Genomic DNA, 23,555 nt, shown 5'->3' with positions numbered 1-23,555 from the left:
GAACACTAAAGTTTTTAGAATAGTAAACAAGGAGAATAATGGTTTCTGTGCATTTTGCCTTTTTGTCGGTGAATATAAAGAATGCCCTTTTGTTCCCCTCCTTTATCTTTTACCTCATCCAGTTCTGGAAGTTGCAGTACTCAGTACAGAAGGACAGGTCCAAGACTTTAAATTTCCTCTTGGCATCAAAGGAGGAGGCAGCTCAATCCAACTCTCTGCAAATACTGTTAAACAGAACAGCAGGAATGGTAAGATGGAGCAAAGGTTTTTAAAAATTGATAGGTTTTTTTGTTCAGTTAAACCTGTTAATTCTAAAGTGCTGAGTATTTGACTCTTAACATAACAAATACGGCTTAACATTTAAAAGCAGATTTAAAATAACATCTACTCTTTCCCAGTAAACTTAATCTGAATAAAGATTTCATAAGGATTTCATTTTGTTATTACTGTGTCTTATCTTATTCATAAGCATATTTTCTTTAAAGACATATGACTGTTTTTACTTTCCTAGGTCTTGCAAAGTTGGTGTTCATCATTTACCGGAGTCTGGGACAGTTCCTTAGTACCGAAAACGCAACCATAAAACTGGGTGCTGACTTTATTGGTCGAAATAGCACCATTGCAGTGAATTCTCACGTCATTTCAGTTTCAATCAATAAAGAATCCAGCCGAGTATACTTGACAGATCCTGTGCTTTTTACCCTACCACACATTGATGTAAGTTATGTATGCTAATGAAGTAGTGGAAGGTTATAAAACCAGTGAGGAAGGAAAGCAAAACTGACATGCTGTGGATTGAAACAAGGGGAATGGAGAAGTGGCAGAGAGGAAAGAAAAGACTATCTATTTGAATTTCAAATGTTGGACAGGTCAGAGACACAAGTTTATTTAAGTCTGTGAACATAAAATTAAATGAGCCTGGTTCAGTGATTATTAGAATTTAAGTGTATTCTTAATGAAAGCTAATTCAGTAATCAACAGGAAAATGTAAATGCCTGTAATTTGTTTTAGAATGAAAATTAACTCTTACCTTACCAGCATGGTAACAGAGTTCTAGGACTCTGCCTTTTTCATGTGGCAGATCTTTTTGGTTTGTTTTACTGATCATATTAACAGAATCATTATTAAGCATTGTGTTTTTAACAATATAGAATTGAAGAGATGTGATTCCTCTGCTATCCCTTAGAATGCAAGTTAGTAGTTAAATAATTGCACTGTGTTGGAAGATTGTCTGCAGAATTTGGCTGTAGTTACAGTAGAGTGAATAAGTGGGCATAGATAGCCATGTAAATCTCCAGAATTGTCAAAGAACAATACATTTGTGTGGCTATTTTCTTCTCATATTTTCTGTAGTTTGCTTAACTCTCTTTAGTGCCTTGACAAACTAACTATAGGATTTGAGTCATCTCTATTGTGTCCCTTAGAACAAAAAGTGGCCGAAAACAGGATGGATTTTTTAACACTTGGCCCTTATAGAATTTATCAGAGCAATTTTTGTCAGAAAAGAAAAAATGATTCTGATTACCATCAGTATATAAAATCAGAAGATGGAAATTGTGATTGTGTAAAATGGGTCTTTGGTAATTTAGAGTATACTTTAGAGTGTTTCGGACTATAAAGCCCCTTTTAGGTTAGGTATCTGCCTTGTATAACATAGTCTACAATTTTGCTGATGAAAAACTTTATAGTCCGAAACATGCAAAGTTTAATCTAAATTACCTTTTACACATATTAAACAATTGCTATTGCCATCTTAGAGTATAAAATCCTAATTTTATCTTGTCATTTTATTTCCCAGCCTGACAATTATTTCAATGCAAACTGCTCCTTCTGGAACTACTCGGAGAGAACTATGATGGGATATTGGTCTACCCAGGGCTGCAAGCTGGTTGACACTAATAAAACTCGTACAACGTGTGCATGCAGCCACCTAACCAATTTTGCAATTCTCATGGCCCACAGGGAAATTGCAGTAAGTATTTGCACTTCTAATTAGTAGCAGAGGAAAACCTCAGAGATTCAAAACAGCTTGTGTAATTGTCCCTTCTTTGGGCGCTTATCGTAACTAAAAAGCAAACAAAGTAATGTGGATTTCTAATTGTTTCTACACCGTCCATATATTTTAGGCAGTTTTGACTTATTGTTACTTCTCAAAATCATGTACTGAATAGACTTGTTCTAAGTTTTTCTCCTGTGGTCAGGTGTTAAGCAGAGGCATCAGGGATTTAAAAAGCTAACAGCAACAATAGATTATATAAAAGAGACAGAGGGTTCTAAATAGTAACATGCCCTCCCCATCTTAAATGTTTGAATCTCATTTCAAAACTTTTCTATAAGTTGCCAAGCACTTTGCACACTCTGTAAGACTGCAGATTTCAAAAGATCAGAAAGATTTCTGGGATATTTTAGAATTCATTTCTTCTTCTGATTAAGAGAACAGTAGCCAGAAGATAAAAATATTTTAAGAACTACAGCATGAAAACTCTCAGATCTACTGTGTGCTTAACTCTTGGTATATAAAATCTCAAGGAGAAAATTAAAATTTAAAATTTGAGTTGTTAGTCTGGAAATTCAGTAAAATGCCAATTATTTTTAAATAAGTAGTCTTTATTATAAAATGTTTTCTGTGTTTATGTAAGTAATAATTTCAGTCATTTTCTAAGTAGAATCTTCTACTTTCATAGATCATTCTTTGAATATAAAAATCAATAAGATAATATTGAACTATTACATGATGGAAAAAAATTTGTTTTAGCATTGAGCCCCATTTGAACACATATGAATATTCAGAGTTTAGATTTAAAAGATGAACTCTCACATGTGCAACTTTTATATTTACTTAATGTAACATAGGAATACTAAAGTCCCTCATATTTATTTTTTTTATTTTCAGTACAAAGATGGAGTTCACGAATTACTCCTTACAGTCATCACCTGGGTGGGAATTGTCATTTCCCTTGTTTGTCTGGCTATCTGCATCTTCACTTTCTGCTTTTTCCGTGGTCTACAGAGTGACCGTAATACCATTCACAAGAACCTTTGTATCAACCTTTTTATTGCTGAATTTATTTTCCTAATAGGCATTGATAAGACAAAATACATGGTAAGTACCCCTTCCATTTGTTGACCTTGGATCTCTGAAAATTATTATTATAACAAGTTATCCACATATGCTGCTATTAATATTTGACCTTATAACTTAATATAGTTGACATGGTAATACTAAAGGATAATTTGTAATAAAAGACAACCCAATCATTAAGAAACATTGTGGGTTAATTCATTTCTTATATTAAGGTACAGTTGCATTTTTCTGGGTTCTAATAAAACATGTAATTTGAGTAGAAGAATGCTGGGGACACTAAAATGAAAAGATATATTAAATTTTCATTTTGTTTAGTCATTCTGACCAGTGATTATTTCCTCATAATCTGAGCAATTTATTCTTTATCATGAGGTCTCAGTGTAAGAAAGATAACTTAGTTAATGCTTTACACTATAGAATGAATTTGAGAATGCTCCACATATGACAGGAAAATGATGTTAACTAATTAGAGCTAGTATATTTACCATTAAAGCAAAATTTTTAAAATTCTGTAATAGAAAAAAATAGAACTTATGTTTTTGGAAACAATTTTTCTAAAGATTTTTAAAACATATTATCTACAAATAGAATATTCAGATTTTAAAATATGTAATTCTAGAAGAGAAATTAATGTTTTCTTATTTGCGTTTAGTTTTACTAAAAATATAAATGTCTTATAGTGATGATATTTTTAGCACAGCTAGCATTACACTTCATAAGCATTGAGTCATATTTAGCAGTATTTTCACTTATTAAAAGTTCTTTAAAAAGCAGTCATTTAATAATGTATCTTAAAGACACTATCAGTGAAAACTGTATAGTTTTGGAGTGGGCTATTTATATTCACATGTTCCCTTTTGGCTTTTTGCTTCTTTCCTTTACAGATTGCATGCCCAATATTTGCAGGACTATTACACTTTTTCTTTTTGGCTGCTTTTGCTTGGATGTGTCTAGAAGGTGTACAGCTCTATCTAATGTTAGTTGAAGTCTTTGAAAGTGAATATTCAAGAAAGAAATACTACTATGTTGCTGGTTACTTGTTTCCTGCCACAGTGGTTGGAGTTTCAGCTGCTATTGACTATAAGAGCTATGGAACAGAAAAAGCGTAAGTAATTGCAAGTGACCTGAGTGTTTTTCAAGTGAATAATTTTTTTAAAGCCTGTTAGCTGTCAGTGAGGGTCCCTGACAGACTAAAATAGCATCTGAAAGCTTTATTGGTAAGAGAATGGGCATGCCGTGCACAAATTACAATCAAGTCTTTTGTAATTTTCTAGGTTCAGAGGATTTGTACTCTGGTGAGGCAGATTCTAAATTATGGACTTTCTTTTTAACACAAAAGATTGACCTGAAACAAATTGAAAAAGTAAATAACTTTTTAGCCTTAGAAAGATATTAAGCAAAAAATTCTTGTGAACTTAAAGCATCTGACAGGTTTAACTACTCAGTTTTTAAGCTAATGCTTCATTAGCTCTCTTTGTGCAGCCGACCCTCTAGCTAACTCTCGTTTTGAATTGTGACAGTACCACATTCCATCCCATATGTTTTACTTTGATAATATTTTATCAGGCAGTTTGAAAGGATTAAAATAAGTGACTGTCATTCATTTATTAAAAAAATATAGATATTTATGGAAAGTGACAGAAGGTAGACATAGCCATGTTTAAGGATTTTGTTTGCTAGAGGCATGAATTTGCCTTCCAATTCTGTTTATTTTTTCCTTTGATAAAATTAGTTATATAAAGATTCTTTGGACTAAAAAAAGCTTTTTGACTATACAGATGATGAAAGACAAAAGAAATTCGTTGGGGATTCAATGTTATATGAAGAATGAACTACTAAGTAAAATCTGTCTTAATAAGTTTATGCATCATTTACTCTAATGATGTATGAATTCTGTGCTTGGATTTTTTTCCCCTAGTATTCATCCATTCCCAATTGAGGTGTTATATTTGTGATATACTGTTTAACAACACACATTACATCTGAACACTTATTATTATTTTTTTATCCTTTGTGTGCCATAGGGTGAAACATTTTAGCTCAGATGTAGATCCGAAAGGCAAATTTTGAAGATAAGAACTTTAGAACAATGAGACAATTTGGAATGCTGAGTTCCAAGTTTTTCTTAGTAAAATTAGAGGTTTTAACATTTCAGAATTGGGGTGGGAGTTATTGTTTTCCCAACACAATTATGTATGTCTTTATCAAATTTAAAACCTGAAATGAAGAACAGTAGTTTGAGGTAAATAATTACTACTCTTTAAGTCAGAGCCAACTCAATTATTAAAATTGTTCTTGTCCATGATAAATTAATTTTCAAAGGCAACTCTAAAGATAGTTTTGTTTATTAGATATTTAAAATTCTGTCTTACTTGTGATTTGAGGATCCACTTAATGTTCTTTTCTTTTCAAAATAGTTGCTGGCTTCATGTTGATAACTATTTTATATGGAGTTTCATTGGACCTGTTACCTTCATTATTCTGGTAAGCAGACTCTGCTTTGCTTTCCTTTTTATTCTTGCCTTTTTAGCTGTACAATGGAAGTAGGGATAATTTGTTTTACTGTTTATTTGTCTATACATGCAAAGATTTTATCAACATGTCTAGCTTACAAAATAAAATAATGTAGTATGTTTTACCTATGATATAGTTATTGAGAGTTTATATATGTGCTAATTAGTACTATTTCTGAAAACCCTTTTTCTTTTAAGAAGTACTTTTATCCTCATTTGTAATTTAGTTTGCAGAAATGTGATGTCATAATCTAATATATGTATATATGTAAGTGTATATATAAAAGCCATGTTAAGATTGTATGATTTGAAAGTAGTTTGAGAATTAGAAAGGGATAATATGTGTAGCATATTCTGTTTTTGACTAGTGGAGTTTTTACTAAGAGGTTTAGTTTAGGTAGTTATGTCTTTAGAATCTATAGTATTAGCTCTGCACCAAGCCTGTATAGCATTTATGAATTAAATAAGTGTTTTATAGAAGTAAAAGAAAATTAGGTTAATGTTTATCATAATTTCTACATAGTAATTTAGTACTTTTAAATAAATTCCACACCCAGATTATTTTTAAGGGATGAAACATTTTTTTTTTAAGCTTAGGGTAATAAAATAATATTAAATAAATTTTAAATTCATTAGAAATAAAATTATTTTTCTGCGACTTAAAATACCAAATGCACATATTGGTTTCTAAGAAATTTTGTTTTAAAATAAACTTAATACAACTTAAGTAAAAGACATTAAGCTTTCTTTACTTAAATTATCACTAATCAAATATTTGAAATATAGTTTAAATTTTTATAAAAGCTAAAATATTTGGATTTCAGCATTTAAAAGCTGTTCACTCAGTTTTAACATCATGCTGTTACAAATAATGATTTCTGACTATTGTAAGATTGAAAATGAAGCATAATCAACTTTATATATCACCTATGTCTTTTTATTTCTATTAAGATTGTTTTTTCTATAAAAAAAGTGACACAGTACGCTTATTAAGATATTTCCTATGGTTAGTAGTATTATAATTATAGTTACTAGTATTTTAATAAAATTAAGAAAATATTTTAGTAGTTCAAGGACACTGAAAACTCTCTCAAGTGTATATATTTTTGTCATTAAAATGAATTATTTTATATAGTTACTTATAAAAGTAAAATGAAAATTTGAGATGAATGCCTGTAGGAAGCACACCAGTAACACACTCCCAAGTGTTCCTTGGAAAGTTGATTTCTCATCAGAGTTATTCAATCGAGATGATTGCCCCAGTGTTTGTTCTTGGTTTACTTAACACAGCCTTGAGCCTATCTTGATTTAAATGACAAACAGCTGAGTTGAAAAGGTATGGTTCTCAAAGACACAAGCTTCTTTTTTTCCTGAACTACTGGCCAAGCATTGATACCTTGAAAATTGTAAAGACCATTATAGGGATATTTGATCTATATGTCTGTCTTACTGCAGTTTTTTCTTTCTTTTTCTTTTTTTTAATATCAGAAGATAAATACTGACTTTAGAATGTTAAAAAACCTTTCACTTAGCAAAAGGAGTTAATGTTCATTTATCCTCAGCTTCCAGCAAGAAAAGAAGTAAAGGATGTTTTATTATGTTGCCCATGTATAGTGAGAGCCTACTATTATTTTATAGCCTTGTCCTTATTATCTTCTACCAAATCATTTATATTGAGATGTGAAGGGCTTTGGGGAACAGTGTTCTCAACTTAAAAAACAAAACAAAACAGCAGGTTGCAATCACAGTACAGATCCTTGGAGTAATTCTCCTTCAATTGCTTTGCCCTCTAATCGTCCCAACATAGAAAGACAAAGAATTGTATTGAAGTGTAAAACATTATCTCAAATGTAACCTAAAGTGAGATATATGATTTTTCAGCATGTTTGTTTAGTATTAATGTATTTATATATATATATATCCTTATGGTGATATAGGTCATTAGAAAATCAGTTCAGACACAGTTTAGCAAATTACACAAAATAAATTATATTGTATACTACCCTTTTAAGGAGTAACAGAAATTACCTATTGATATTCCTAGACAGCATAGTTTTGTATTTCCAGCTTTCTGAATTGAAATCATGTAACTTTAGTTGTATTAAATAAGTGCACATTTTTAATCATTTTCAATGAAGGGAAAAAAAAACATGTTATAGGAGATAAAATTCCCTACTTCTGTTTTTCTGTAGGATGTCTTGCCTACAGGCACTAGAGTTATTATATCTATGAGAAAAGTGCTTGTAAGTAATGAGCAGTGGGAAACCATTAGTATGCCTGAAATAGTTTAATGAAAGCTTGGATCATGACACGTCAGGAGCTGTTCTTATCATTTGGACAGCTCCATCTGCATCATTAATAATTAATTCAGTTCAGTAAGAGTTCAGCTCACACACTCATTTAGAAGTCTTCCTCTGAGAACACCTCTCTGGCTGCTAGTCCCAGGGAGAAATAGGTTTCTGCTTGGCTAACAGCAAAGATCTGGAGATACAAGTGCAGTTTTAGAGTTGCATTTGCTAGGTAGCAAAAGCTCTAGGGAGGACAAAAAGGGTCAGAACATGTGCAGTTCAGTTAGGTTACTTCAGAGTGGTGTTTCTGTTCTTCTGTCTTATCATATCCATGTCAGCACTGCAAGCTGTGGAATGAATTTTAAGCTGCTCAGCTCAGACGGATATGATTCAGTTGAGCAGGTGGATGGCTATAAAACAAACCGTGCACTTCTGTAATCTATGGTACCTTTTTCTTTTTTTAAACTTCTTTGTATTTTCATGATCATCAATGTGAGTGAGAATTAGCTAGGCCGTATCAAGTAGTGATGCATTTTATCAGCAAATTACCCTGGCAGAGTGTTTCAGCAGTAATTTATGAAATATTTTGGGGGGATAGGGAGGAGAGTATTATTTATTATTAGAAGAGAAAATGCCCTGTTTAGTGATTTAACACTTTTTAGCTGAAATTCTTTTCAATTTGCTTTCACTCTTTCACATAGAATTCTATTAAGAGATATCTGTCTATTTACCTGTGTACACACACATAGAACAGAATTAAAATCTGATTAATTCCTGGATGAGTTGCTTCATCTCCAAACTTAATCTTCATTATGGACATTTAGGCTAGTGAATTAACATAAAACATGTAACACAACTCTTTTACTTTGTACTTACTAGAGGCTTCTACATGAATGATTAGCGACATATATACCAGCTGTAGACAAATCTTTATGTACATAGCTGTAACTCCATCTTTTTTGTTTCTCACTGATGCATAACACCTTTCAACTTATCCCAAAATACTATGTTTAAACTTAGTAGCATTTATGTTGGAAAGGAAAAGAACATGAGGTCAAAAAATGGTTTCATTGGACTTGAAGGGTTAAGAATAGTGGTTGGATGCTGAAGACAATTCTTCTCATCCTTTTTGCCTGCCTTCCAGTGGAGAAATCCTCACTGATGGTTGTGATTTCATTTGTTAAATGCATACGAAAGGCAGGAAAATAAATCAGAAAGAAAAAAGCGAGGAGAAAGAAATCACTCTAAACAGAAAAATAAAAGGCACAAAGGTATATGGCTGGAAAGAGCATTTATGTCATAGGGAAAATGCTAAGACAAAAACACTCAGTATGTCATTTGAAACTAAGGTTATCGGTCTTCAAGTGACTATTTTGAACAATAGATTTTGTCAAAGATGTTTCTTTTTGCCGCTCTGTTTCTTATTTTGATTCGCGTAGTTATATTTTAAAAGAACAAGAGTAGAAAAGAAAAAAAATCTATTGGAATGTCTTATTATACAAAATTATGACTTATTTGAATGCATTGCCTCTTGAGAAAGATCATAGGAACAATTTTTATCAATGACACTAAAAATTAGCATTTGCAGTTTTAGACACTGGAGAAAATACGAGAACTTTAAACCAAAATTTAAAAAATTTGTTTATACTTCAGTAAATATTTTTTTTAATTTCAGAAAATATTTCAATCATGTATTTTGGTGATAATGTATTAAAATGTTCAGTTCTTAGACAGGAGACATATTTTTTCAGAAATAATATATATTAGTGATTTTTAATGTGTTGAAAAATATTTGACACTTAGCATTTTTACTTTTATGATTTACAATAAGTCTTGCATGTCTTTTTTCATAATTTGTCTTAAAATAATGATATTATATCCTATTAAAGATACCATTGTCTCATTAATTGTGTATCATCATAATTCAAAGACTAAATTAGTGTCAGATTTAACTAAATTTCTTAGCAATCTGACTGCTAGTGCCTTGGCTAAATTTTTATTTTCAGTTTCTGTAAATTGGAGAATTCATAGGCACTCGTGAAAGAATCTGATACAAGAATTCTACTGTGGTTTTATGATTATTTTTCTAGGATTTTAGATATTCTTTTTTAAATAGACTCACTTTAAAAACACCTTTTGGAAGCAATTTTAAGTAAGTTAGAAACAACAGCTTTTTTCCCCACTAGGATTTTATTGGTTTGTGTAATATTTATGTGTGTGTGCATATAACTAGCACAATCAGGTTTAAGAAAACAAAACGAACTATTCAATGTACAGTTTGGCTAGTAGGAATAGTGTGTGGGCATTTTAGCCATTTGCTGATTATGGATTGTTGTGTTTTGCAAAGGGAATGGAGAATTGGTTATTAAGGCAAGTCCATCAAGTGGGAATCATTTGAAGAGCACACCTTATGTCATTCATACAGGATTTTATGTACTTCATTTATCATCTCTTATTGATTTATAAATTAGATTACTCTATAGAGAAGTGGAACCTTTTTAAAAAATTTACAAAACTCTTTGTATAGTTTATCTTTGTTTTGCTAGAGATTCCTAATTTTCTCAACCAGAATAAACTGGTTTATTTTATTGACAAGATTGGGCCATGGAGCTAGAAGATAGTATATTGAATCTCAGCATTGGCACTATATTAATAGCAGCTAAGTAGTCTTTGGTGATATATTCAACATCACAAATTTGTAAAATAATTAATTCAATGGGTCTCCCAGGTGGCACTAGTGGTAAAGAACCCAGCTGCCAGTGCAGGAGACCTAAGAGATGCAGGTTCAATCTTTGGGTCAGGAAGATCCCCTGGAGGAGGGCATGGCAATCCACTCCAGTATTCTTGTTTGGAGAATCCCATAGACCGAGGAGCCTGGTGGGCTACAGTCCATAGGGTCTCACAGAGGTGGACACAACTGAAACAACTTAGCACGCACACACTTCTGGAATAGGATTATAGGTTTTTGGTGCTGTTTCTTTTTCCCTGTAATTTTCTATATTGTCTGAACTTTATGTCTTGTGCATGTTTGCAGCTAGGAAGAAACACTGAACATATATATACATTAAGAAACCCTCAGCAGGGTAAGGGGAAAAGAAGGAAAGATGTTTTTTAAGGATTAACTGAAATATGTTTTCTGTGGCATTTCCAAATTGTTTAGTTCTATCTTAACAAGAAAAAAATGTCTTTGTATTATACTTAAGCTCTATTTTTACATAGGTACACTTCATTTTTATTTCAATTTTATTAGTAAATGAGCTAGTTCTTAAATAAATGATTTTTTTGCCTGTTTTTTTTTTTTCATTGAAAAATATGTTCGGATGGATTCACCCCCACAATATCACATCTTCTACTCATTTTCTTTTTATGGCATAATACTTGATACATCCATATTTTTTCACATTCACATTCTTTTCTTTCCTTGTATTAGTAGTTTTGACATGACAGTGAATAATATCTTTTCTTTCCTTAAATGTACTACTATTTTATTTCTGAGGGGATAATTAATATGCTTAGAAAATAATTAGCTCCAAACTGTTGCCCTTTGTGCTTTGGAAAATTATTTAAGAAAAAGTGTTAGAGTGGAGGGGCAACCCTGAGTCTGGAAGTTTGTAATAAATAAATGATTTCATCAGGACCTTCAAAAAGAAGGGTCAAAACGTTTAAATGATTTTAACTTTGAAGCTGTTAAGGCAGCCATTCTTACCTCGCAGTTGTAATCTGTTTGTTTCTTAAATGGGTTTGGTTTGTTTGTTTTTAGGATATGTAGAGTACTTGTTTTTAATCATTCCTAAATTTTCCTGGTTAAGGCTTACTGTTACATAAAATAAAAAATAAAAACATTGCTGATTTTGCCTTTACAAATATTATAGAGGTAAACTATACCATGATTCTTTAAAAACCAAATTAAATATTTATTGTACTATCAGAATGATCTCCCTAATTTCTCAAAGGCAAAAAATTGTGTCTTACCCACAATACAATAAGCACATTCTTGTGTAGAGCAGTAAGGTCAATAAATATTAGTTGAATGAAATGCATGATACTGTAATATCCCTGAAAATACAAGCTTTTATTTATATATGACTAACTGGACTTTATAACCTCCAGAATACAAAGCTGGAAATTGTTTTTTTTACAAAATTATTTACTTTTTCTCTAGACCAATATTTTAAGAAATTAATTTTTAAGTGCTTTTTTTAAGCAAAGAGCTTCTTTTGTCCTCAAGTAATTAACATCAAACAATGGAATGCAATCTGCCAGCACTTGCAAATTATTCCCATTAACCTCATTTTAGTCCTTAAGAGGAAATTCTACATCTAAGAGAAATAACAAGGCACAGTAGACAAAATGACTGATATGCAGCTTAGATTAAAGCTTTTGCTCTGTTCCTAAATTCATTAGGAAGGACTTGGAAATTTTCTTTATTGCCTTACATAATTTTTCCTAATTATAAAATCAGAAGTAGTGATGTATGAGTAAAATAGTCTTATCATTTTATCAGATGGTTTTGTGACTCAGTAAAAATTGTTACTGTAACAAAGTTATGTGGATTATTTAGAAGGACTCGAAACAGCCTTTCTTTAGAATTTACCTACTTCCATTCAGTGTAGAGACATCAAGAAAAAAGAAATGATGTCCTTTAACACTAAAATAGCAAATACATTTACATTTTTTAAAAGTCTATCTTAGTTTATATAACCAGGGACCATATTCCATGTTATCTCATTTGATCCTTAACCATTACCTTACAAAAGGATTGTTCAAATGTTACTTTCCTCATTTAATCAGTCAAAATCAAGAACTAGACTCTCAACTAAGATTTAGGATCCCAAATTCAGAGATATTTCCATTATAAACTGCATAATATAAATGTGCCTTCTAAATAACTCACTTCATATTTTCATTAGATGGTTTGTAGGCCCTGGCGTACCTCTAGCTAAAGACACTAGGCTTTCTAATTTATTTACTCATCACCACATGATACTTATTTAATGAGGTTGCAATTTCATGTCAAATGACCTATTAAAAAATCAGTCATACATGGCCAGAAAATTTTTCATGTAGACTCAACTTGATCATTGCATAAGTAATGATAAGTAAACTAAAATTGAGTCAGTTTCTACCATGTACTCATGTTATTGATATTTAACTGCATTAACCCATTAAGTACATTGTAATGATGTATTTAACTTTTTCTCATAGTTATCTAATTCTTTCTTTCCTTGTTGTAACAGCTAAATATTATTTTTCTGGTGATCACATTATGCAAAATGGTGAAGCACTCAAACACATTAAAACCAGATTCTAGCAGGTTGGAAAACATTAAGTAAGTATTTTGTATTTTAATTTTAGTGCTTGACAAACTGAGTGAAAGATATTCCCCACAGCAAATTCATGAATACCATCTTTCAACTGTAGAAATTATTCAGAATGAAATTTTATTGATCAAGGTTGAACCTCACTGTTACCATGTCACAGACATTGGTCAGAAATTAGATAATAATTTCTGTCATGATCTAGAGCCAAAAAACTGTTTTAGTACCTTAATGGAAATTCCATAAACTAGCAATCCCATTTAAATTTAAAATGCAGTTCAAAATGATGTTCCTGTTTGCATGACTGATACGATTATATTAAGTTTGTTTTGTTAAATGACTTTTTGATTTAAGGATTCTGAGCAGTTTCTACTTCTAATCCTGTTTTCCTAAGAGAATTTTCTCCATTACTATTGTTAACTTGGAGATTATCTGTTGCTTTCATGATAATTAAATAAATGTTTACTTTAATTCAGGGTTGAAAAAAACGGAAATATCAATGGGAAAAGTGCTGTCTAATGAGAAAAAATCAATAGCTGTTGAAAAAAGTTGATAGCATTTTCAGTTATATTTTAAAATATGAGTTAATTTAAAATCTGAGGCGATATTGTTCAAGTTGGTTACAATGGGGTGTAGAAAATATTTTAAATGTTAAAAATGGCAGATCTTATAGTAAAGGTAATTTTTTTTATTAGATGTTTTAGATAGGTTAGTGCCAGCTTCATTGCATGTTGCATGGTCAGAGAGAGAGCTAATCTTTAGCATCTCTCTCTTTTCTTCCTTTTCCTCTTTCTGTCTTCTCATCTACACCAGTAATTACCGTGTTTGTGATGGCTACTATAATACGGACTTACCTGGGTAAGGTAGAATCCTACATTAACAAATTTATGGCATGACTTATATTTTTACAAATCCGTCAATATCATGAATTGCCCTTAATTTTTATAATTATTTTGGAATATCTTATTTGCTAGAGTATTTTAAACTATAATATGCCTTTATTTTTTAATTGCTTGCCTCTGCATTTTGACTTTCTTAATTTTGACTAATTTTATAAAATATATAAATGCTTTCTTATTACTTTCTATTTTAATTCTGTCTAATAATTTTGTTTCTCTTTTCTGCTTATAATGCTTTCTAGCTATGAAGATAATAAGCCATTTATCAAGTAAGATCATTAGTTAGACATGGAATGCACTGACTTTAAATCCTCTCATTCCGTCCTAGTTTTCTACAGTTCTTTTCTCCTTAAGCTATTCATGATGAAATCTCTCCAAAATTATTTTATTTTGAAGTTGTTCTCATGTTTTTGTCCCATTTCAGCTAGGCTTCTTCATGCTTTAGTTATAAAACCTTAGGTTCACTTAAGATTAGTTTCCTAGAATCTGAAGTTCAGGTGTTAAGTGATTATCTGCCATTTAACCTTTCTGTGTGTATCACATTATTCAGTGTCATGAGTGCACCACAGGAATAAAAATATAGGAGTAAACTAATTAAGGACTCCTTAATTTCTTTTATCACAATGCACATAAAAGACAATAAAGTCATGGGGGTTAATTTATACCTTGTATTTTAATATAGTTTTCATACTTACTTATTCTGAATAAGAAAAGGTCATACCTGCTGTTGCTGTTTTCACTGGAGACTGCAGTACTAAATGCTATTGTTCTTTCTTTAATCAATGAAAGGTTAAAGCCAAAACGCTGTTGAATTTGAATATGAACATAGAGAAAGTCAACTGCTACTAATGATATGCTAATATTTAAGTGTGATATGTGTTGTTCACTCATTGAATCTGTTAATAAAATTCACTTTATTTTTTCAGGTCTTGGGTGCTTGGCGCATTTGCTCTTCTATGTCTTCTTGGCCTAACCTGGTCATTTGGGTTGCTTTTTATTAATGAGGAGACTATTGTGATGGCATATCTCTTCACCATCTTTAATGCTTTCCAGGGAGTGTTCATTTTCATCTTTCACTGTGCCCTCCAAAAGAAAGTAAGTGAAAACACTTGGAGGCTCTGCTTACTTGTTCTTTGATTTGAAAATAATACATTTAATAGAGATTTTAAGTTACCACTGGCACATTATTAATAGCATTATATTTTACTCATAAATTAATTGTAATGCAAGTCAGGAGGTTCAGGCTTCACATATAAAATATGTCAACACCAGTCATCTCTTGAATCTCAATTGGGCAATATTATAAACTAGATACTTGTAAGATTTTTTCTTTGAAGTATACAAAAATGCTTTGTGCAGAGGGTATACAAGATAAAGAAAAATTTAAATAATCTTGTTCCTTCTCAATATAAGGAATGCAGTAGTTCAAAATAAAAATTGAGTATAAGGTTAAATAGTGTAAATTTTAAAAGCATAAGATATATAAATATGAATATTAATGTTTCCTTTTGAGTAATTTTAAAAGAATTTAAAACCCAATAATTTCATATTTCACATCTTACTATTTTGTCCTGATTTAATCTTAAGTGGAATCCTCAAAAGTGATTCAAAAATTAAAGTTGCAGGTGAAAAATTTTAATCTATTGTAAGATGTAAACCTAATAGAATAAACTAGCTGCCATTTAAGTTTAAAATTTCCATGGCTTTCACTAGGTATCATCCTTTCCCCATCTGCATATCTAATGTAGTCTTTTTATTCTGTTATTATTAGTTGGTCACTAAATTGAACGGAGAAATAGAATTGTGAAAGTGAAAACTATTAAGTTTTCAGTCCTGACAAGATGATAGTGTTGTTACTTCTATCAGTTCTGAATAAGCTATAATTTTGAGATAATGACAGTGGAATGTGCAATACTGACAGATAATATACATTCATAGCAATATAGGCATTAGGCAAAACCAGCACCAGAGGGTATTATTTGGATAAAATACCGTTGTGATTGCCATTGTCTTGGTTATATAGCATTTCAGAGCAGTTAATAGCCATTAAAAGTGCAAAAATTTTTGATGTATCATGTCTTATTTAATAACACTGAACTTTAACTTGCTAAACATTATACAGGTATGACCTTGTAATTACTTTGGCTTTTATATATTTTCTACATAGATGAGCAGGTTATATACATGCAGATGATCACATATTCATAACTTCTGTCAGATGTTTTTGATAAAGTATAAACTTAGAAAAAGAATGATATTGTCATTATTTCCTCATAGGGTTTATGTATTAATTTTGCAGAAATTTTGCTGTGCTTGTTAATTAACAATTATCTCTTTAAGTTATTGTGTTACACTTCATTTGAACAAGTTCTACTTAGTCTTGGATACGTTGTATTGGATATTGCCATGATGAGTTGTTAGAACATAATATAAGATGATTTAGTTAAAATCATGGTTCTAACTGCTTGAGTGTATATTTAGACAAAGGAAATACTTTGAAAGTTCAACCACATTGTTATTTGTTCTAATAGCTATAATTAAATAAAGCTAAGATAATGAAAATGCAAGTGCACTTAGATTTAAAAGGTCATTAGTGACTTTAATTCTCTAATTTCCCAAGTAATAAGTGTCAAGAGTTTTGGTCTTTGCAGTGATAGTGCTCATAGAACTATGATCTGCAGGGAAGGGGTGTGGAAAGTTGTCAGGGGGCTTTGAGTGTTTCTTGAAACCTACTAGAAAAAAATAATTTCATGTGCAGCCTTTCATCCTTCCTTCTTATAATTTCAAAGTCTGGCTCTTAGCTACATGAAGCATATTTGTATGCCAAAATACAGCTGCATAGAATCCAGAAATATCCCCCACTCCTCCCAATTCTTGACGACCTAATTGGGGCCCTATTATTTAGTATTGCTTGGACTCCACTTTTTAAAGTGTAATCTTTCATTTAGGCCTAAGAACTTTTCTATCTATTCATATATCCAAGCTTCAAGGGGAAAGGGAAATTACGTGGGTAACTCATTAATGTGAATGGAAATTGCATAAATAGTTCCCTTATGTGCTAATGAAGTGAATAAGCATCTTAGACTCTCTACACTAAGTGTTAGAGCTAGACACATCAGAAAATGAAGAAAACATTCCATCCTAATTAATGGCATATGTATCAAAGGACATTATTTCCTCTTTATTCTTGTTCCAATGTAGTCTTTCATTATAAAGAAGTTACCCACAACACTGTGCAATCCAGTTAAAGAAGTTTATGTATTGACCTACCTAAGAGGACATAAAGCATATGAAACTTAAATGACTGAATTACAAGTGGTTAAATGTAATTAAGCAAGGAAAATACTAAATTTTTATCCTATTTTCTTGGCATGAGATAGAAAATTGGGGTGACTAAGGCTATTGCTAGAATAAGGCTTTTAAAATATTACCATTGTATTAATTAATAACATTTGCACTATAATAACAGGGTAGAAAGCATATTTCTACATATTATATCACACTTTAAAATCCTACTGGACTGTCTAGTGGACAGAGGTGTTTTTCCGATTACCAATTCAATTGAATTTGATTTTGTAATCTCCACGGAAAAGGGTTAGTGGAACTTTTCATCTCCTCTGCTCATTTAATTAGAGAGCAAGAGGAGCAGGTATGTTTATATTGATCCCTTGGTCTCGCGGTTATTCCATGCAGGTACGAAAAGAATATGGCAAGTGCTTCAGACATTCATATTGCTGCAGCGGCCTCCCGACTGAGAGTCCCCACAGCTCAGTGAAGGCATCCACCACCAGAACCAGTGCTCGCTATTCCTCTGGCACACAGGTAACAAAGACTTTGACAGCATCTTTAATTAACCTTCTTTATAGAATGCCTTCTGAGACATGTTCTGTTCAGATGCACTAATTGTCTTCTCAGTATAATATCTAGGTAGCAGATACTTGCCTTCTTAGTTTTTTGGTTTTAATATTTTCTTAAGTATTTCTGCAAGATGTTTCTTTAGGTATAAACATCCTTTTTCGAGAGGTATACTTCTTTAAGAAGTACGTCACAATAGTTTGATATCCTAAGCTCACGTAATACAGGACTCAGGGAGCATTCAATAAACATTTGTTAGTCAACCATCATCTCCACTTTAAACAAAGACGATAATTGAAAATTTCTTTAAAATTAGAAGATTAAATACTCGTTAATAAAGAAGAAACACAGCAGTATAGACTTCCTTAGTTTAAGAACAGGATCAATACACATTTTTTTTTTTTAAGTCAAAAGATAGTCCTGCACAGATTGTTTAAGGTAAATCTTTGTGTTTCTTTAATGTAAGGTAAGCTTCGGAAAGCTAACATAACGTGTGTCTTGCTATTTTATGTTAATAGAGTCGTATAAGAAGGATGTGGAATGACACTGTGAGAAAACAATCTGAATCTTCTTTTATCTCAGGTGACATCAATAGCACTTCAACACTTAATCAAGGTCAGTTACTAGGAAAATTTGAGTTTACTATATAAATTTTGTGCCTTTTGCCAATTTACAATAATTCTAGAGGAAACACTGACTTCTTCTCTCAAATGAGTTTATATCATAAGCTCTTTCTTAAACCTGTTGAGTCATCTTTTATCCTTTATTAAAGTACATATAAATTCTTTCTATTCAATAATGTAATGCAAAAAGTAGAATTTCAAACTCCACATTAATAGAGTAAGGCTGGAAAACGTAATTTTGAGAACATACTTTGCCACAGATTAAAATATGTTCCTAGGGATACAAATTATTCCTTTCTAAATGTACATTTATGAAAATTTTCTTCTTAAAAAATATAATTAGAATAACTACTGCTCACATTAAACAGTGCCAGTTTTGTAGTAAAAAATCTTATTTGTAAAATTCTTGTTTTTATGTTTCTTTCAAAAGGTAAATGTTAAAAACATAGTAACTCTTCATAAATAATTAAAATACATGAGAACTTATGAAGTAATTTTTACATTTGAATTGTTATTTTTAATGTGTCTACAATTATACCCTTATCACATAATTAGTATAATTCTAACTTAAATTAATATGGCAAATAAAATAACTTAGCAAGATAAGGACACAAGTGCATCTACAGACACATATTCCTGAGTACAAGCTTAGTAAATTTCAGTATATTATGAAAAAAATCATATTTTATATTTTCTTAGAGAGGTAATTTATCAAGTAATTTCAGTTTTGATGTAGTGTTATAATGTAAAATATTTTTTCACAATGAAATATTAAAGACGTTTTTCATTGTTGGCATTGTTCTGATGAGATTGTTTTAAAATGAAAAAAGCATATGTATGGCATCAAAACCAACTTGAATTTTAAAATATTTTTAGCTAAATTGCATTAGCTATGCAAAACATATGTTTGATAAGTATTGAAAGGTTTGTAATTTGTCAATTAGAATGAGTGAAATGTGTGTTTATTCCATTGCTCTGATGTTTTACCTAATTCTGTTAAGATGACTATCAAAAAGGAAATGAATTATTCAATGATTCATTTTTGAAACCTGGCAAATAAGATCATAGAAGGAAAAGTCTTGTTACATAGAATCGGTGAATGGTCTAATAATTCATTGTACGCAGTCTCTTTTTTTCCCCTCAGCATGTGTGCTCTTGCCTTTACTAAGAGAAGCTTGGTGCAATGCGTCATACTTTTTACGTGTTTGTGAAAGTTGTTTTTCCTCCTGCTTGTGTCAAAGTTGGTATTAACACAGATGTTTTCATGAGGGATAATCCCACACCTGTAAATCCTGAAAGTCTGAGATTCCCTCTTCTGGGCTTCAGTGGTTAGGTTTTTAATATTACGCAGTAACATCTCGAAACATAATGTTGATCTCTGTGCATTTAATTGCCATTTTTGTTTAACAGTGATTTTGTATAAATTAGTAAATGTCATCCTCAGCAGGTGTTTACTTGAGGGACTTACAAAGCACCTGTGAATTACTGAAATTTAACTTTCCTCTCCCCTTTCTCCTTCAAATTAGTAGTTCAAATACAGTCAGAGAATTTCAGCAGATTTTCCTTTGCCAACTTATCCACTACCCTTGATGAATACAAAAAGTACTTTACTGCAACTGTAACACTAAAACAAGAGAACTGATGTATTTTTTTCTGTTTCTTTGCTTTAGGAATGACTGGCAATTACCTACTAACAAACCCTCTTCTTCGACCCCACGGCACTAACAACCCCTATAACACATTGCTCGCTGAAACAGTTGTATGTAATGCCCCTTCAGCTCCTGTGTTTAACTCACCAGGTGTGCTTATACTTACGAATACAACTACCTTTCTTTGCTGCTAAACAGAGCTCTGATCTTTACCCTTTTTCTAGAATACTCAAGTTGCCATATATTTATTATTATATCCTTAATTTCTCAGTTATAAAGAATTATGGTATTGCCCATGCCAGGCTTCTAAAACTGCACTATATTATAGTATAGTGAAAATTCAGTCGTGATAGTATTTACAAATAATTATCCATGTTTTTGACACAGGTGGCATAAATCTTAATATATTATTACAGGACTGACATCACATGGTCCGAGAGCCCATCTTCAAGATTTATATCATTTAGAGGTATCCTATCTATGTAATATATACTATTCAGTTGACTCTAAAGCTTGCTGAGAGAGTTTGTTTCTGGCATGACTTAGCTAATAAAGATAATTTGGATGCCTAGGTATAGAAAACTGCATCCAGCATTATCAATCTAACCAAACTATAGTATAGTGCAGCTTTATGGTAGTTTTTCTTTTTTTCTTAAAAAACTTTGAGAATAAAGTTAATATTAGTTAGTTTCTATCTGTAGTTATTTTGGGGGGAGGAGGAGAGATTGTCACTAACCCATCCTGTATTTTATTATGTTTTCTAATAGCTTATTAATTTTAAAAATATATTTAATATTAACAGAATTTGCAAGATTTTGGTGAAAGTTATTACATAATTACTATTAGCATAAAATATTTATTTGTAATGGATATTTGTCACTAAATTAAACACAGAACTTCGTTTCCATTTTTTTCTTGAAATTCTTTTTTAACGTAACTGCAGCTTCTCTTTTCATTCTCTTGTTTTTCTTACTTTCCTTATGCTTTCCTCTAGCAACCTACAGAGAGACAAGTATGGGAGTAAAACTTAACTTTGCCTATCAAATGTAAATTTTTTCAGCATGATTTTTAACCGGCACAATTAAAACATAAGTAGCAGTCATGAAGTAGACTCAGCGGGCAAGTGGTTCACAATTTGCAACTCACATGTTTCCAAATTCAAACAGTACATTTACATGTACTGCCTTTTGTCAGTAATAGAGGTCTGTAGCAAATGCTGTTCATACTTAAGTACATGCAATGCTGAAATAATTTGCTTCTTAAAGCCTGAGGTGCTGTCAACCCAAATGCTGAATAATTGACTTATCATTTCTGCATTCCCACAGTAATCTTGCTACAGGCTGTGGAAAGTCTTCCAGTGAATTACCTGAACTTGGGCAGAAAAAGTTGCCTCTTCAAAACCAGCCAAAGATGTGCTTAGATCTGCAGTATATCATAGAAAACACTTTTTGGATTATCCAGTATATATTCTTATATTTATTAAACAACAATACAAAGAAAGAAAAATGACAAGATCATACCTCTATGGAGGAAACAAATGCTAGTAACTGATCCCTGTGTCACTGTAATTTAAAACATCAGATGTTTCCTAGTAATAGATCTTCTAAAATTTGTGGCACATATATGAATTTATAAAGCTAGTGAATCATGTCAACCAGGCTGAAGGAAGCCTTGCAAAGAACTGTCATTACTTCATTTTGTTATATGTGCCACAGAGCATAATACAAACCAAATTGTCAATTTTTCAAATGTAGAAGTTGGATCAGAATTTTTAAAATAGCATGAGTCAACAATATGATCCCTCCTATTTTCTTATTTTCTGCTAATGATAATTGAGTAATTATGAGTTATTTATTGGTCATGACAATGAGTTTTCTAGGATAAGCTGCAGCTTTATAAGTGGAGTGAGCATTAAAAAGGGAAATTTCCTATTTTTTCCAAGAATTATTTTTTTTTCCTAAACTCCTCCAAGCCTTGCATACAATGCAGCAGCCTCACAGTGGTCAGTTTCATTTCAATAACATCATTTCATTCTTTTTTTTTTCAGACCTATCTGTAGACAAGTGATTTTTTTCTCTAGGATTTTGAGAATGAATAACCTAACTTTCCATGGTACAGACCATTTAATTTTCTCTTAAACTTTTTTTTTCATCTGCCTGAGAAGCACTGTGATGTCTTAGTTTACATGTTTATGTGTCTAGAAAAATATGAAGAGCATGTTATCATATTTTTTTCCTCCTAAACCTCTTTTCATATCTTCAACAGATGTATCCAATCTTTCATTCCTTTAGAGATAAAAATATATTAGCCAAGGCTGACACCCTTTTCCCATTCCACAGTTAATACTTATTCTTGGTTTAATTTCTGTGACCCATATTTAAGAAATCTCCTAACATTTCTGCGTTTAACCTCCATGCCCATGGTGTCTGTGGGCCAGTCTCGTATAGTAGATTCTGCTGGTTCATTAGAAGCTGTCACTGTGACTGATGCAGACTGCAGGGCTGCAGGCAAACTTTGACCATTAGAAGCCTGGGGCCATTGCTATTAGAGTATTAGTACCAAAACAAAAGTTCAAAATCATAAGAGATATTCAATGAAAAAGCAAAAGGCTGCTATTGCTGGTAATCTAATTTGTTGAACCCTTGCTCTGACTAAGTTGCTGAGAAGCTTAGAAATTCTTCATCATGTTACAATAAATCATTTTACTTTTTTTTGTATATCAGCTACTCTTAGGCCAGATAGCCTGAGCAGACAGACATGATGTGAGTTGTCCAAAGTGAGTCATTCCACCTGCTGTCTATCGTGTTGTTGGATGGTGCTTGTGGGCCCCTGGTCCAGTCAGTGTGAGAGATGGCTATCTTTGTTTAACATGAAATCTTTGTGTCTGTCCATTTTTTCATTATTTTTTTTTTTTACTTCATCTCCAGAAAAAGGAAATGTTAGAATGTTGTTTAAAGAGTTGCTTGCCAGTTTTGTGGGTTTATGTTGTACATTTGCCTTCAGTTTTCGTATGTGACTTATTCCCTTTTAATTTAGTGTTGTTTAGGACAAATTCTGTTAATTTTATTTTTATAAACCATAGTCTCGTACTTTAAAATGTAAATGTCACTAATGAATTGCTTTGCATTAACTATGCAAGGGCATGGAGTGAAGTCTTCTTTGTAAGAGTGTCAGAGATTTGACCAAAAATCAATTGATAAATACTGTCTCCTCAAAATTGTTAAATCAACATTCTGTATGCCCTCTTCCCTCCCCAGAAAACAGTATTATTTTTTCACACTTGTTCCTGTTATCTAAGGGATTGCAACTGTTTATAGTTGGGAAC

General features: G+C 31.6%; 1 protein-coding gene across 1 annotated transcript in view; it reads left to right on the top strand.

Moving 5' to 3' along the window:
* The window catches only part of ADGRL2 (adhesion G protein-coupled receptor L2), a 168,833-nt gene that overhangs the window by 143,859 nt on the left and 1,419 nt on the right, over positions 1 to 23,555 (top strand). Inside the window, exons 11-23 of the mRNA XM_052637548.1 lie at positions 123 to 248; positions 512 to 717; positions 1,799 to 1,972; positions 2,894 to 3,103; positions 3,970 to 4,190; positions 5,503 to 5,569; positions 13,124 to 13,215; positions 14,018 to 14,062; positions 14,346 to 14,372; positions 15,030 to 15,198; positions 17,797 to 17,925; positions 18,477 to 18,573; positions 20,252 to 20,380. Of these exons, the coding sequence (XP_052493508.1) occupies positions 123 to 248; positions 512 to 717; positions 1,799 to 1,972; positions 2,894 to 3,103; positions 3,970 to 4,190; positions 5,503 to 5,569; positions 13,124 to 13,215; positions 14,018 to 14,062; positions 14,346 to 14,372; positions 15,030 to 15,198; positions 17,797 to 17,925; positions 18,477 to 18,573; positions 20,252 to 20,380 (1,692 nt within the window). The remainder of the gene's footprint in view (positions 1 to 122; positions 249 to 511; positions 718 to 1,798; positions 1,973 to 2,893; positions 3,104 to 3,969; positions 4,191 to 5,502; positions 5,570 to 13,123; positions 13,216 to 14,017; positions 14,063 to 14,345; positions 14,373 to 15,029; positions 15,199 to 17,796; positions 17,926 to 18,476; positions 18,574 to 20,251; positions 20,381 to 23,555) is intronic.

The sequence above is a fragment of the Budorcas taxicolor genome, chromosome 3 (assembly GCF_023091745.1).
Source record: "Budorcas taxicolor isolate Tak-1 chromosome 3, Takin1.1, whole genome shotgun sequence".
NCBI classification, from domain to species: domain Eukaryota; kingdom Metazoa; phylum Chordata; class Mammalia; order Artiodactyla; family Bovidae; genus Budorcas; species Budorcas taxicolor.
Note: the sequence above shows the minus strand (reverse complement) of the source record. Positions and strands in the feature narration are given on the sequence as shown.